Source organism: Alexandromys fortis, unplaced genomic scaffold (genome assembly GCF_014885135.2).
Source record: "Alexandromys fortis isolate MF-2015 unplaced genomic scaffold, M_Fortis_MF-2015_v1.1 scaffold_11, whole genome shotgun sequence".
In the NCBI taxonomy this organism is placed as follows: Eukaryota; Metazoa; Chordata; class Mammalia; order Rodentia; family Cricetidae; genus Alexandromys; species Alexandromys fortis.
Window position 1 is genome coordinate 20,322,707 of NW_026067912.1, and position 17,498 is coordinate 20,340,204.

The 17,498-nt window shown below is 40.3% G+C and overlaps 1 protein-coding gene across 2 annotated transcripts in view; it reads right to left on the bottom strand.

The window, feature by feature from the left end:
- The window catches only part of Tll1 (tolloid like 1), a 178,868-nt gene extending 161,818 nt beyond the window's left edge, over positions 1 to 17,050 (bottom strand). Inside the window, exon 1 of one of the 2 annotated variants that reach the window (XM_050138702.1) lies at positions 16,874 to 17,050. In XM_050138702.1, the coding sequence (XP_049994659.1) occupies positions 16,874 to 17,042 (169 nt within the window). In that variant the 5' untranslated portion in view covers positions 17,043 to 17,050. The remainder of the gene's footprint in view (positions 1 to 16,873) is intronic. The other variant, XM_050138703.1, reaches the window with a different exon arrangement.
- Positions 17,051 to 17,498: the final 448 nt, after the last annotated feature.

Here is a 17,498-nt window from a genome sequence, read left to right on the forward strand (position 1 = left end):
TCAGATACATGGGAAGAACAGGGCCAGCCTTGGCTAACAGAGACTCTGTCTCAAAATACAAAACAAACAAATAACAACAGCAAAAAAAAATTAATGTAGTTAATAAGAGATTGTTAGAGATTTGATAGATGAATAAAGTAGCAAAGAATAAAGTACAGTTTAGGTTAGAGTGATAGAGGTGGATCAGTGGTTAAAAGAAGTTGCTGCTCTTCAAGAAGAACAAGTTTAGCTTCCAGTACCCATACTGGGAAGCTCACAACTATCTGCAGCTCCAACTCTGGGCAATTCAAGCCCTTCTCCTACACTCTGTACGTACCTGCACTCACATGTACACTACCCTCACACGGGCACATGTATACACATAGTTAGAAACAAAATAAATCTGAAATTAAGCCAATGTATTTCTCTATAGCATTAATAAATAGTTTAAAATAGAAAAAAACATATAAGATAGAAAAGATGTTAATAAATTTATCAAAACTTACAAGTGTAATAGTTAAACAACTTTTTAAAAAATGTGAGTATGGTATATAAGCAAAGGGGACAAGATTATGACGGGGAAAACTCACAGAAACAGCTGACCCAGTAGCTTACTGGGAGCTCTCTGGACTGATAGCCAGAGAACCTTTATGAGACCAATAGGCCCTCTGAATGTGGGTGAAAGTTCTGTGGCTTGGGCAGTCTGTAACACCACTGACAACAGGATCAGGATTTATCCCTAGTGCATGAATTGGCTTTTGGAGCCCATTCTCTCTGGAGGGATACCTTGCTTAGTCTAGGTACAGGGTGGAGGGGCTTGGGCCTACCTCAAGTTGATATGCCAGACTTTGTTGAGTCCCCATTGGAGGCATTACCTTTTCTGAGGAGTGGATGGGGGTGTTGGATAGGGGAATAGTGGGGGAGCAGAGGTGGAGGAGGGGAAGGAAGGTGAACAGCAGCTGGTATGTAAAATGAAAAGAAAAACTTTTAAATAATTTTTTAAATGTGTGTATAGATAATTATGAATGTTCATGTGTTGACTAACACATGTAAAGGTTTGTGTGTGTATATATATGTGTGTGTGTGTGTGTGTGTGGAGTCCAGCGACCAACTTCAGATGCCTTCCTCAGTTTCTGGCAGACTTCTTTTTATAAACTAGCTCTTTCTCACTGAACTGGCAAAGCCATGAACTTCAGGGATCCAGCTGTCTTCACGTCAGACTTCCCTACTCTAGTGGTGTCATGTGGGCACTGGGCATCCAAATTCAGATCGTACAGAAGGCACTTTATCAACTGAGCCATCTCCTCATCCCCTTCAAACTTATTAAATGGTCTTAGGGAAGGCATGAACAACTACCAACTGCATAAAATATGCATCTATTAAAAGATCATCTTAAAAATATTTTTTTCTAAATTAACCCATAATAATGTGACTCCAGCCAAATGTAAAGACTTTTCAAGATTTTCTCAAAGCTAATATGGACTACAGAAGTCCATATTTATCCAATATAGTCGTGAACATAAAGGGGCCAGTCAAGAGCAAACATGAAGAATTGTGTGAATATCAAAGGCCTCTTAAAACAAATTTATTTGCTTTCAAAATACAACTTTGGTTTTTTATATTGTTTCTCACTCGGCTTATCTTCCCCAGTTCCTTTACTTTCCTTCTTTAGTTCTTTTTTTTTGAGTATGTATGGGTATGTCTATGTGTATGCATGTATACATGTGTGTACATGTGTATGAGTATGCATGCATGAGTGCATGGAAAGCACATTAGGGTTGGCTGGCTTTCCATTGACCCTCGGGCATCCGCCTGTCGCTGCTCATCAGGCATTAGGATTACAAGGGTGTACCACCACACTGCTTTGCATGTGAATACTGGCAATAGAACTCAGGTCTTCATGCTTGTAAGAACTTTTTCTCACTGAGCAGGTCCAGAGCTCAGATCCTTTGTTTTTATTCTGCTGATCTTCAAACTCATTCTGGCTTCTTAAACTCGAACTTTCTCTGCTATGACTCTCAGCACTACCCAGTGTCAGCTTGTATTAGTGCATGCTTGCTCAAAAGCCCAAGGTCATGCTGTTCCCACTTGTCCTCCGCCTACTTACATTCTCATGTATCTTGATATGACTGCAATCAAACCAATCATCTGCTTTAAATCCTCAGTAAGCCCCCTTCTTACTACAAGCAGGATCAAGTTCAAAGTCTGGTGTTAAGGATCCTTGACACTGTATCATCCGGAATTATTTCTTGCCAAAGCATAAACTTTTACACACCCTCTGTTCCGTTCACATTGAACTAATTCCCACTTCCCGTACTTTCATAAAAGTCATGAACTTTCACAGCTCCCGCTTTAATCTTAGTTATTTGGCTCTAAATTATTGCTCCACCTTTTTAACAGGAAAAAAAATTGCACAACGTCAAGCTCCAGCTCAAATGTCACCTTCCTGAGAAGTCTTCTTTATACCAGATGCAGAGAATTCCGTCTTTAGGGCTAACACAATATTTTGCTTATTACATTTTGATATTTACAGTTGAAGAGTTTAGTGTTCCATTCCCCAGGTATGAAATGAAATCCTTGCAGGAAGGACATGGAACTGTTTTGAAACCACCAAACACATTTCTAAAACATATTGGGCACAATATATTGTTTATGCTCATTTACATCACACAACCTATCAGCTTACCAGGCCTTGTGTCTTTAATTCATACCTGCTTTATGAGCTAGATATGACTATCCTTGTGTTACAACTGAAAAGACTTCAGTTCAAAAGTATTGTAAGTAGATCAAGTTAGTATAATTCAACACCAAGAGCTCTGATTTGTACACATGTCTCCTTCACAACACTAGTATTCTTTATATTAAATTACACTGAGTACACTTCTGTTACTAATTTCTATTGGATTTCCTTATATACTGATATAAAAATCTCAAGAATAAAACTTCCTGACAATAATTTAAGAATTCTTAAATTCATCTTAAAGCATGTTTTACATAAAATAAGTAACAACAGAAAGTAACTCTTTGCTAGATAATTCATATAAAAGGAAGGTATATGAAGTTCAATTTTATAGAGATAATTAAAAATATATGTTGGTGATAAGTTGAAGAGTTTTTCATGTGTATATATGTGTGTGTGTGCATGTGTGTGTGTGTGTGTGTATATAATTGATTAAAGTGGTCCACACCTGTAATCCTAGCAATTGGGGGGTGAGACAAGAAGATCAAGGCCAACCTTAGCCACAGAGTAAACTCAGGTCAGTAAGGCTACATGAGACTATGTCTGAAAATCAAAGACAGTAACACATATTTTCATATGCCCCATAGTTTGTACAATGTTTTAAGGCAGAAAATTTGCTTAATTTCTTTACCTATACCTCTTATTCACTGGGTTACGAAGACCGACATTAAAAAGAGAACATTTGAGTTTTACTTTCTTCTGGCCAGACTGCACTCACTTGACACTGAAACCATTTTTCCCATGAAGCAAATCCACTAGGATAACCTTCCAGTCTGGCGGTCATGTGGCACCAACATCTTTAGAAAAATGTGGGGATTTATGCCCACAGTCCTTGCTATTTTTCGACAGGTAAGCAATTAGTGATGGACTTAAGTAGGAAAAGGAGGATGGGAATTTAGGTCCAAGTTATTTTCAAAGATATCACTTTTGTGAGATACTGTCTTACCGTATAACTCTAGCTAGCCTGGATCTAGCTTTATAGACCAGAGTAGCCTCAAACTCACAGAAATCTATCTACCTCTGCCTCCTGCATGCTGGGTTTAAAGGTGTGCACCACCACGCCTGGTTTACAGGGCCACTGTCTGACATAGAGAGGGAACCTGCAGGGCCTATGACCACAACAGCCTGGTGGCCTCCACAGTTTGTCTGGAATATTGAACATGGGCCCCACCAACAGTGAATCAGAGGTAGCATCCCTTTTTTTCTGTTCCATTTCCAGGGCCCATGCATCCTGCAACTCTCTGATACCATTGCAAGGAAGCTGTTCACAGTTCTAAGGACACTGGAATTCAGGAAGCATTAGGGCTCAAATAGTCTTAGACATTTCTATCCCTTGGAGACCAAGGCCAGCAAAAACAAGAGGTATCCCCTGCATGACACACAGGTTCCCCTGCATGGCACACAGGTACGGCGGCACAGCCAGCTCTTGTATATACAGTCCTGAATAACCAAGCCGGTTTGTTTGTCAGTTACTAAATCACAATCCAGATGAGTTTACATAAGAAAGCGACAATTGCATTTACTTTACAAAGTCACAGTAGAACAGCTCAAAATCAAAGAAACAGCCTTTCATTTAATTTATTTTATCACGTTTCTGGTTTTCTCGTCTGTAAACAAAGAAAATGTGAACCACGTGCCTTTAAATCGACATAATAAGAACACAGTGTAGAGTACAGAAATGTGCTTTATCTATTCGATAACATCGGGAGAACATGACAAGCTGAAATCACAAAATCAAGTTGCTTAAGATAAAGTAATAAAAATCAAGACTGGTTAATATAGGCTAGTCCCAAGTAATTCCATAAGTAATTACTAGCTGCATCCCATCCCAGTCTATTCCCAAGAATCAATGTCCACAGGGTACTCTCAGGCAGTACTCATATATCTTGACTAAAGAAAATAATTCTAAATTCTAGTTGTCATAATTTATGATAGTTTCCATTTTCAAAAGCTAAACTGAAATATCTTTAGCATACAATTGTGTCACTATTATACACTAAAGCTAAATTTGGAATGCAGTTGTGCTACTAGTGTATAACCATGGACATAAACCATTTTCTGTTTGCAAAAATTAAAGTGAAGAATTTGGGGAGATGCCATAATATCATGAAGAACTGCATCCAGTCTGTAGTACCTGTATTAAAACACACAAAAGCATGCAAAGCTCTGGGCATGTTCCAGCAATCCTAGTATAGTTCCAGGCATGTGGAGTCAAGACGATTTCTAGGGTTTGATAGCCAGCCAATCTAGCCAGTCACCAAAACCCAGATTCAGTGAGAAATCGTATCTAAAAAAGCTAAGGTGAAAGGCAAAGAAATGATCTGGTGACATTGAACCCTGGACGCTACACGCATACATACACAAAGGCACACGCAGACAGACATCACACATATGCACATATATACATAAACAAACACACACATGCGTGCGCACACACATGCGTGCGCACACATATGCGTGCGCACACATATGCACAAACACATGCGACACACACATACACATGCACACATGAGACACAAGATCTCTATTTGACTTCATGTTTCTGTGTCATGCTTCATTCATGGTAAATATTCAATAAATGTTGAATGAACCCATGAACATTTGTAGCTGAGACCCATGTGCTCAAACTTAGCTCTTTGTAAACATGGGATTGTGACTATTTAAGATCAAGGCAATCCAGATGGCAACTAAAATTCAAACCAGAAACTACTGAGAGACTATGTAGCCAAGATTCTAGTCACACACTAGTCAACGTTAATTGAACGTTGCCAATATATCTTTGAGCATATGAGACTCAGGAGCATAAATGTTGGCATCAGTTTCCTCTCACACCTTTTGAAAAAAAAACATCTTCAGGGGTAAGGGGTTTAACTTCTCAAGAAGCAAGATTTAGAATACCTGGGAATGAATACATTTTTATACACAGCAGAAAAAAAGACCTTTAGGTTACTAATGTTTTTATAAAGATCATCTTTGTAAAAGTAAGTACTTGTGATTTAAAATATTCTGTGTCCTATGTGCTTGCACTGCTGTGCACAAAAGTAATACAGCAGTTCTAGGTAAAGTTACATATGCTTTACATTTATTCAATTCTCATAACAGCATTGTAATGCTCATATCACCTCATTTTGTATATCATAAAATTAAGCCTAACAGAGTTGACAACCAAATTGGAAAAATCATAGATGGTTTAGTATTGGAGTGTATCTGTATCTAATTCTAAAGCCCATCCTCCCCCCCCCCCCTCTCTCTCTCTCTCTCTCTCTCGCATTATTCAGCTTGTGTGTGAATCCCTATAGAGGTCAAAGAACTCCTCTCAGTAGTCAGCTTTCTCCTTGCACTATGTGGATTCTGGGGGGTTAAACTCAAGTCATTACGTGTGTGTTTTAGGTGAGAATGACCCCCATAGGCATATAGGTCACCAGAGAGTGGCACTATTTGGAAGCAATATAAGTTGTGGCCTTGTTGGAGAAAGTGTGTCACAGAGGGATAAGCAAGATTTCAAAAAAACCCTTTCCAAGCCCGGAGTCTGTGGCTTCCCACTGCCTGCAGATTCTGAGGTAGCACTATCAGCTACCACTTCTCCAGAACCATGTCTGCCTGTGTGTCATGATACTTCGTGCCATGATGACAATGGACTAATCCCCTGAAACTGTAAGCCAGCACCAATTAAATGCTTTTCTTTATAAGAATCACTGTGTTGAGGGTATTGCTTCCTATTAATACAACATTGCCTAAGACATCAGGCTTGGAAGCAAGTGTCTTTGCCCTGTAAGACATCTCACCAACCTCCTAGTCTTTAATAAATCATTATTCTACTTCTTCGGAAACGTGAAAAAATAATTTTGAAACTCAATTAAATTTACACAAAGTATCTATATATAATAAGAGAAGGAAGAGAAGGGGGATTAAACAATGTAGTAATCCAGAGTTCTGGATTCAATTTTTATCCATCACAGTGTGGTGTGGGGGAACTAATCCTCAAATACTTAGCTGTTTGTACCATTCAGAAAAAAAAAAGATATGCAATAAAATAATCATTTTTTAAGTTAGAGTTTTGTTTGTGTTTGAAGTTTATGTTATTCTGCTCTGAATTTCATAATATCTGCTGAAGATTTGCTACTACTGTGGACATTTCAATCCTAGACTTCTATGAAGGTCTTCTCAATTATCAAGATTCACTGTATTAACTGCTGTTGACTACATCAAGCAGACAACTGCTCACAGATGCCATTGCAAACATACATTTAAAGCAATGTGACCCCCCAATCTAGTTCATTATTCCTATTCTTCATATTCCAACCCTGAAAACTGATTGTCTATTGGCCACATTCACTCAGGCCCAGATATATACAATTTGTTCTTCTGGATGGAAAAAATATTGCCTATAAAGGACAAATGCCTGCCTGTTTGTAGGTTTCAAAGGAATGCAACAGCGAAGACTAGTTCTTTTTATCAGATTTCATCCTACTTACTAAAACAAATACAAACAGAAATTCTCTTCCCTAGAAAACATAATTTGGTAAAGGCAATATAATTTCTTTGAAGAAATTATCATCAACATAACATATAGGACATACGTCAAATTCCTCAAACACTGGACTGGAATTCCAAGCAGTTTACTATTCCTTAAAGTTTACAAGTAGTCAGTCTTAGGTCTTTTAGATATCAGGGTTGAAAAAGGTGATGTCTTTTAAAAACTATCTTTACACAGCTTATTCATTTACTCAAAGAAACTTACAAACCATCCGTATATATAATAAATAGTATGAATCATTCTCATGAATGACCAGCAATTGAAAGAATACTCTTCACACTCATTAATAACTGTGAGTTCAATGAACATTCAGTGGAAAATCTCAACTATGAAGCAGTAAGAGGTATCAGCACTTGTATGAGCAGCAACTGAACCCTAGTGACTGGCTTCCACCCTAACCCATTCAAGGTGACTCCAAGGGCAGAGTAAACTTGCTGCCACAATTTATTATAAAAATGTTACATTTTGCATGTGTGTACATGTGTAGTCCTGGGGATTGAACCCATGACTTTCCATGCCAGACAACTGTTCTACCACTAAGTTATTTTTACAATTTAAATATAGGCAAGAAAAACACAACAACATCTCCCTTACATTCACAAACACTCAAGTATTTAACTCTACAAAGACAAGTCTTAGGTGTTTTTAGTTATTTCATACATGATGGAGGTATTCCATTTCTAGCTCCTCAAACATAGAGGATAGTCTCTCAGACAAACTAGGGCTTCACAAAAGTGCAAAGTGTTGGTCTTATTCTGACAGAATAATATAAGGCCTTTAAAATTCAAAAACAGCAAAGAAAAGATGTAACCTTGTGACCTCGCGACAGCAAATCTCAACACATGGATTCCTGTGGAAGAGTCACCACCTCCTCCATTGGAAGTCTTCCTAAGTCTGTGTTGACTGGAGGTCCAGAGTATGGAACTAGACAAAGGGAAGCAAAGGCATCTGCTGTGGAAACCTGGGCTCAATTTCTCAGTACTCACTACCCCTGAGACAGACCAGACAACCTGGGTCTTAGTTTTCTCACATATCCATAAGAGATTTTGATGCTCATGTGATTGATGGGGACTCCTTCCACAAAGACAGGGGAATTTAGGCGTTTTTGTTTTTAAGACTAAAACTTACTGTATGGCCTTGGGTGAGCTGGAATTTACAATGTTGACCAAGATGGCCTTGAACTCACAGTGATCTTCCTTAACCTGCCCCCTGTCTTCTAAGATTAGGCGTATATGCCACCCCATCTGGCTAGACATTAATGATTGTTTTATTGATAATTCTTCAGTATGAATATGCTATTATAGTATTGTTATGCAAACACATGCAGAAATATTTTACTTCTATTCATTTGGCTATTTCCTACGTATTCGTATTTATGCTCTGCCTTGAGGCATCTTAAAGGTCTTAAACTCTATGCCATGAAGTGGAGTCATGTGTTGCCCAGCAAGATGATGCTGTTTGATAAATGTGTCCTTAAGCAATGTGGCTGTTGTATGGCAATATGTAGAGACTTAAGGTGGCTACAACCTCATTAGGTAATATCATCTTAGGTGACTACTGTCGTGTGAAATCTGTTACTTACTGAAATGGTGTATATATGCATATACAACTTAAATTCATGTAACTTCATACGACCACATATACCTTTCTTAAAATATAATACTTACTAGAAAAGACACACACACACATACAAACACATATGCCTTCAACCGCTTAGCATTTGCCATCTCAAAACAGATTGGCGAAGAGGAACAGAATTCCATCTATCCAGAACAGCCAATCAACTGACCCAATGCCACAGAGGCTCCCAGCACAACACAAGAACCAGCAATTATCCCAGTAAACACTCCACATTCAGTCAGAGCCAAAGAAGGAGTTCAAACAACACTGATAGGAGCCAGCAGGCCAGTAACCACTGGAGGTGACTCTGCGGTGCACAGTCCACGTGCTGACAGCTCAACATAGATGAGAAATGCAAGGAATGAGTAAACCGTTACACCCCGTTGTCCTCCACCTCTGCCTCCCCATCACATCAATTAAAGGGCATCAACAGAAACATCAGCAGCACAGCAGATATGAATGCTAATAGTACACACACACACACACACACACATATACATATAATATACATACATATATTATTATGGGTTCTGTGGTGACTCCTCCTTTCATTGGTAAAATACCAAAGTGTTAAACATTGTTGGCATCTTTTTTAAACTCTGAAATGAATGCTTTGCATAATGTATGGACACACACCATTAGATTTTGTTTGGAGGTACTTTTGACCTCATTACTAACATTCAAGGACTTTTTAAAGTGTGACAGACAGCAAATATTTAGCTGAAACTATAAATGTAAATTGCAAAAGAAAAAGCCGAGTAAAACAAACACTGCCTAGGTTCACTTTCTGGATTTCAATTTGCACCTGATTTACAATGCTCTTAATACAAATATATAGCTGAGCTCTTTGGAGCGACTTGATAGGATAAGCACATTTTTTTTTTTTTGTAATAAGCCAGTGAAACAAGAAGTCCATTAGGCCAAGATGATTCGAAATCTAATAGTCAATACTTCGTGACTGAAAATGGCAAGAATAAATAAATAAACAAGAGGTCCCTTCTGGCATTCTCAAAAAGCATATCTTTCTGTGAAATTCATTTCATAGCTTTGAGGCTAGAAAGAATTTCTTAAATATTTTTTCTCTCAAAGTGATATTATTCAGTAACTAAAGGAAAGAAGCTTCTTAAAACTTATTGCTAAGTAGTCCCACTTTCTAAACCCAAGAAGAACATTCTCCACTTGTCAAATTTTGATAATTCCACAGTTTATTCCCAATGTTGGGATTATAAGTGACTTCAAATATCTCCCAGAAAATGAAATCTTGCATCCCCTGGAATCTCTCTGGTCAACTGATCACTGGGCTAGCATTATTCTGAGCTCAAGATCACGCAGAAGGCTTTTCTGGAATGTGTAAGTGGAATCGCAACAGATGCCCTACCAGCACCATCACTGTATCCCTGATAGCAGATGGTTCCACCAGGATGTACCATGCCTCATTTTAGTGGATATCCATCTGTGTTTTCTAACACTTCTTTAAAATGTTATGGAAGGCCCTCGTTTAAACCATTTAGTCAAGGGACTAAGGCACTATTAAAACAATAGATAATATTCTAAAATGAGTAACAGTTAATCACCAGTACTGAATGTGAGTCTCCAATACAGGTCTTGAAAACCAAGACTCCTGCAAGACATTTTCTGTGACTATTAGTTGTGAATTTCACATATACATAAGTCATGATTGCTAAGACACATTAAAAGTAGGGTTACCACCGGCACAATAATGGATGATGACTTGGTTTCAACAAAGAAATTATTTTCATATTATATTGCTTATTAGATTACATTCATATTAGATTACATTCATATTAGATTGCCTTAGAAAAGTGAGTCATTGTGATGGCAAGACTTGTTTTTAATATATATCAGTTTATTTTTTCAAGAAGTCTTTCCTAAGTTCTTACACAGTCTAAATTATATTTAAGAGAAATCCTAAACAAAGACAGTAGGGTTAAATATGTCCCTCCTTGAACAGACACCACAAAAAGTCCATGAACCATCACAGGAAAAAGCTAGGGAGGTGTGGGAAGAAGAAAGATCTCTGTAACAAAGTATAAAAGGGGCCTAGAGACATGGCTTAGTGGTTAAGAGCACTCGCTGCTTCTCCAGAAAACATGGGTTTAATTTCCAGCACCTACAAGAAGGCTCGCAACCATTTTTAACTCTACTTTCAGGTTATCTATCACCCTCTATTGGCCTTTCAGACAACAGGCAGGCATACAGAGCATGGATTAACATGTAGTCAATACGCAATATACCCATACACACACAAACATACACATACACACACACAACGACAACAACAACAAACTAATGAGGGAAATTAAAAGTGTACAAATAAATAGAAAGTTGCAAGGATATCATTAAAATACGTATATTACCCAAACAGATTTACACAATTAAATCAAAATATTAACATCTTACTTCACTGAAATCAGTAAATAATCCTTCAATTTTGTAGAAAACCACAAAAGAACTAGAGTAGCCAACTCAGTCTTCAGCAAAGAGAAGAGCTGGAAGCATCACACTACCTCATTCCAGAATATACCACAAAGCTCTAATAATTAGTCCAGTATGGTACTGACATAAAAAGACATACAGAACAACAGAACATGACAGAGAACCCAGAAGTAGTCTCACACAGTTGGAGCCAAATGGCATTCTACAGAAGCTCTCAAAACACACGTGGGAGACAGAGTCCCATTTAGCCTAAGCTGGGTCCTAATTTACTGTGTACGCTACATAACTAAGAACCACTTTCATGTTCTAATCCCCTTACCCCAACTGGCAGGTGCTGAGTTACCAGACATGTACCTCACACCTGTCAAAAGACAGGTATAAGTAAATAATATTAGAAAAGTTATGTCTATGTGAAGAAGGAACTAAACCCACATATTTTAGAAAATCGACCTAAAGGATATTAAAGACACAAATATAAAATCCCCAAACTGTAATGCTACTAGAAGAATGACGAAGCCACTTTGTACATTTGATCCAAGCAAAGATTATATTGTCCAAGGATATAAACATGCAGACAACAAGGGGAAAAAAATGATCCCAATGTGTAAAAAAGAAACAACCGAGTGAACAGATGACTTCCGGAAATGGAGAAATATCCAGAACCTTCATCTAACAAGTAGTTAATGTCTGCAATATTTAAGGAAACCAACAGCAAAAGACAAAAACTATCTAGCTTTATTTTGAATTTTCCAATCACACTATATGGAGACAAAACTGTGAAGAGTTCAAGACACCCTATAAACAAGGAATGGGCAGGGGAAAAGGGGGACATGAAAGGAAAGGGAAGGAGAGGGAAAGGGAAGCGAGGGAAGGGAAATGGAGAGAAAAGGGAAAGAAGGGGAACGGGGGAAGACGGAAAGGGAAAAACAATATTTGGAAAAAAATGCTTGGTCTAGGAAAATTCACTTAAGAAAAAATAATGTATCTTTCCCGTACTTACTGCCAGTAACTGCTACTTGAGAAGCAGAAGACCCACTAGCCCTCCGGAGAAGAGTCAAAGAAGTGCTCACAGCAAATGATAAATAGAATTCAAGTATACAAGCATAATGCCTTATCCAGCCATTTTGCAAACCTTATTTTGGCCATTTCTAAGTTGGCTGGCACCAGAGGCAAAAAAGAGAAAAAAAAATATTTTCAAGATCTGAGCCATGTAAACTAAGACAGAAGAGACTGGCTAAAGCAGCAGCCCCTGGAAGTGGCCTTCAGATGAGAGCTTGGCACTCTAGAGAGGCGCCGACTTCAGGGCAAATGTTTGGATATTTCAAGTTGTGATGGAATAAAGTAGATGTGGAATTGAGCAAGTTCTCAAATGCTGTACCTAAGAGGATGCCTGTCCAGCCAGAAAATACAACACCAAGAACAACAAAAACAACTGGCCTAGAAATTAGAAATTATAAATTTACGAAAATTTCCCCCAAGATCTAGTGTACATGGAAACTAGAGCCCTGGTCATGAGGAAAAGCAGGAAGAATTATTTGGGATGCCAAAAGCTGATTTCTTCAGGATGGGACTCGCAGCTGCTTCTCAAAGGACAAGCTCAACAATCTCTGAGTTCACTGACCTTTAAAGGAAAAGAACCATGCATTCATGAATTTCAAGGTACGAAACTCCCACAAAGTTCACCTGTGTGTAAGGGGAGAACGAACTGACTGAGAAACATTGGGTTTCATCCGCCAATCTTCTGACTTTTTTTTTTTTTACTCATCATTTAAAATGCATTTTCGTCAATCTCTGCATTGGCATGTGCGTGAACACCCTTAATAGCTTCTCAAATATAAAGAAGCAGACAGAAGGAAAAGGAGAAGAAGGGGAAAGCAGAGACAAAGGACAGAGGGCTAGAGCGATGGATGGAGAAAGGCAGGGAAGTGGGGAGAAGTTTTAGCCCAATCGTTTCATTCATCTCTGCTTTCACACACCATTTCTGCACAACTCTGGCAGATAACCTTGTAAGCTGGATTTTCCCAGACACTTCACAGATGTCAGGCTTCTGGTTCACACTTACTGGAGTCGCCCTATGAAAGGAGCCATGGGGACACGTCATCCTCCGCTTTAAGACAAACTCCCACGGGCTCCCTGTGTCTTTGGAGACCCTTTTACACTCCAGAGACTGGGCACAACCTCACTGCACACTAAAACAGGCAGGTGACCTACCAGTATGATACAATGAAGAAGCCAACCAGACATCCCTTCATGTTGCTCTACCGGCAGCTCTGTGCACACGCATTCACAGAAGGAAGTAGCCACCTTCCATCCTGGCAGACTTCATCTGTGGTACACTAACTGATATATTTTCATTTATACCAGAAATGTCTCAATCAATTCAACCAAATGATTATAAGCTTCCTGTCTCTCCTGTAGTATTTCCAGTCTTAAAATCTAACAAATTATGACTGAGAATATTTTTCTCTTGGGTACCATGATTTTTGTCTTATTTGAAATAGAGTTTTATAGAATGAGACTATGAAAGTCTTGTATTGAGAATATACTAGACTCCCAAGAGTGGATCTGGCAATATATCTTTGTGATAAATATTTACACTACTTATGACCTTGATTTCCAGGACTTACATTTAAAATAAATGAAATTAAATCCTTGGTCACGTCACCCACATATGATATGAGAACACTTTCCTCTAAACCAACCAGTATTACCGAAAAGCCTGGGCTCCTTTCTGTGGTTTATGTTCGTTGGTTTGTATTTCAAAGAAAGCCTTAGAAAGGAAAGGTAAAAATTAAGCTGGGGTGGAGTTCCAGGGGGACAAAGACATTTAATGTTATTCAGTCTCTTTTCCTGTCTTTGAGGTGGGAAGATTAACAAACTCCAGCATACTGGGATGCTGTGACCCCCAACTAGAACCAACACTCAGCAAAGCCTTAAAGGCTACTGGCTGTAGAAATTCCCACAGCAAGCCTGGTCTACAAGAGCTAGTTCCAGAACAGGATTCAAACCAGCACAGAGAAACCCTGTCTCAAAAAAAAAAAAAAAAAAAAAAAAAAAAAAAAAAAAAAAAAAAAAAAANAAAAAAAAAAAAAAAAAAAAAAAAAAAAAAAAAAAAAAAAAAAAAAAAAAAAAAAAAAAGAAAGAAAGAAAGAAAGAAAGAAAGAAAGAAAGAAATTTTCAAAACCGTAAAGCTGTTTGACACTGTGCTATCAAGCCACTCTACAGTGAAAGAAATATCTAGAATATCAGGATGTATTTTGCAACATCCAGAAAGGACTCAATTCTCCATCCCAGACCAGACTCTAGAACCCACTGGAAGAGAGAGCAAAGGTGTCCTAAACTGGAAAGAGCCTCTTGACTTTGTATGGCTGTCTTTCCCAACTGATCTGTAGCTCTTTTTTTATTCCAGCAACTTACTTTTCACCCAATTTGCTTGGGTCACGTTCATGTGTTCATGTTCTCCGTGGTTATGTTATAACTTTTGTTTGTCTTATATAGTACTAATAAAAGAGACAAATTTTATCACTCTCCAGGCAGAGAGATCAGTTATAGCCTTTCATCTTCGTATGTTAAAGGTGAGAGAGAACACTTGAAAAGAGACCCCAGACCCTATTCATACTTCTTTGCCTTCTATACTAGCTATTCTTTCTTTCTCCACATATGCAGACACACATGTACAGACACATAGTCATTAATGGGTTAAAAAAAAGAACAATAATAATTCTAAGTTATTATTTTCTGTTTTAATTCCGAAATTAATATTAAAAATAATTCTGTAGTGTGGGGGAAATGAGACATCAGTATTACTCAAGCTGTCTTTTCTTCCCTTTTTTTCCGTATTTATTTGCAAAGAAAAACAAGCACCCATGCTTAAGGTGTGCTGGAGCACACTGTACAGACACTTGGTAGCTGAGTGACTCACACAAAGGGCATCACAATAGACAATTCTCTAGCAATATAATAAATTTGGGGCCTCACCCATACCTAAAGCCAAGCAAGAAATGCACACTTTCCAAGTTGTAGCATTACTACAAACATTCCGCCTACCAAAAGTTACATTGGCATGTAATCCCTGCTAGAGTAGAATTTCCTGGACCAGACCATCAAGTCCCAGAAACACGGGGAAACAGTTTTAACGGTGACAAGAGCGAATTTATTAACACAGCACATAATCAGAACTCTGAGTTCAAGACAGATGTCCCCTGAAACCACTCTGAGTTTCGAACGAGAATCTGCATAGAATGTTCACAGTGAGAGATCAGACTGCTTGAAAGCATCTGACACTGGAGCCCATGTATCCTAGGTAAGAACCAACCAGGGAATTTTTAGCGGTTTCCTTCTCCTGAGCACAGGTCTCCTTCAGGCTCAAGAAGGGTTAACAAGGGTTTGCTTACCTATGGAAAGGTCGAAAAATCCAACCACAGACCTGCCAATCAGTCTTGGAATCTGGATACGCTTAGGTCTATTTCCTATCTGGACTATCCTTTCTCTGCTCCCTCGTCTGGAAGCCACACCTCTTGACTTGGAACAGACCTTGCCTTTGGCTTCCCAAGGACACTTTGTTACTTTGGCCTGCTAGAGTAACCTTCGCAAAGTTAGTCATGAGTTCCCGATGAACTGGGATTGCCTCAGCCACAATCCAACAGAACCTAGGACAGGGAATCCCCAGACCCTGAACGGTGTTTCAGCCAGTGTTGAGAGCCCTGGGTCCCTGAGCTCACGTGGCACTATGAGCCGCGTGTGAGGGGCTCCCACCACAGGCTGGACAGAAGATGCGTGGTGGTGCTTGGCATGTGGAAGAGAAGGGCTGGACCTGGGTGTTCCCGGAGCCCTCGTGGAGAGCCCTGGGCTCCAGACAGTGCCAGTCCCGCTGTTGCCCAGAGACTGTTTCCAGGGAGGAAGACACAAGCTTGAATAGCAACCTGGTATAACTATTTCTAGATTTATTTTAAAATTGAAAAAAAAATCCCCCAAAACTATAAACTGGAACATTATCTAGACTTGAGTTCTTCTAAGGTTGCCACAACACCTTTCTGGCCTGAAGCTCACGCTTAAAACTCCCGGTAAAACAGAGTGAAGGTGTCCGGAGGTAGCAATGCCAACCCCACCCACCTTTTGGAAAACTCTGCCCACTTGGTCTTGAACAGACGCTGGGGAACGGCGTCCTGGAACAGGGGAGGTCTTGTCCCCTCCTGATGCATTGAACCCGCTGCGTGTTGGCATTTAAAACCCACAGAAGCCAGCTGTGTTTATGGCTTGTTTAATTTCACAGTGGTTGGGGGAGGGATCCAAAACTCCGGGACGGGACATTTGCCTTAAACTAGTGCTTGGCATCCGATCCTACTAGCACAGAACTCCAGGGAACTTGGGCCACGCAGGGTGGGGAGGGGAAGAAAAAGGGAGGGGGAGAGAGGACGAGCGGCGGAGGGGCTAGGGAGGGGGAGAAGGAAACAGGTGAGCTCCCCACTGCTTCCAGTAGGAGACTCCAGCACCTCGGTCCCCAGCGGCGCGCAGCGGTCCCAACTTAGACAGTCACTTACCGGCTTTGCACGGGTCCTTGTAATCTATAGGCTCCGTTTTGTCCTCTTCGTTCCCATCAAAAGTGTAATCATAATCGAGGCTAGTGCAGACCCACAGTTCCCAGGAAAAAACAAAACCCAAGACCACTAACCACAGGGGCATCCTCGGGGAGAGCACTTGCAAACCCATCCTCCTCTCCCTGAGGTAAAGGAGGGGACCAGACCCGGTGGGCCTCGTGGTTCTAAGGGGCTCAAGGGACAGTGCTCTTCTCCCCACTGGGAGGCTCCTCGGAAGGACCTAAGTGTTCAGGTGTCCGGAGACGTGTGGGTGCCTTCGGGACGGTAGAGAGGACAAGCACTGCCTGGCTCCCCCGGGAGCTGAGGGACTTGGCTGGGGGCCCGCGTGTGGGCGGAGGGCAGGTGAGGAGCTCGGTCCGGGGCAGCCGCAGCCAAGCCGGCTCGGTCCAGGTCGTCCTTCCAGGGGCCGAACTTCCCGCGATCGCGGCCGCGGCGACAGGCGCACCGAGGGCTCAGCTGCCACCCGAGCTCGGGCTCCCGCGCCGCGCCCCCGCCGCTGTCAGGACCCCGTGGCCGAGCGCGAGCTGCAGCCTCCTGCGCCCGCCGCCGCCTCCGCCGCCTCCGCCGC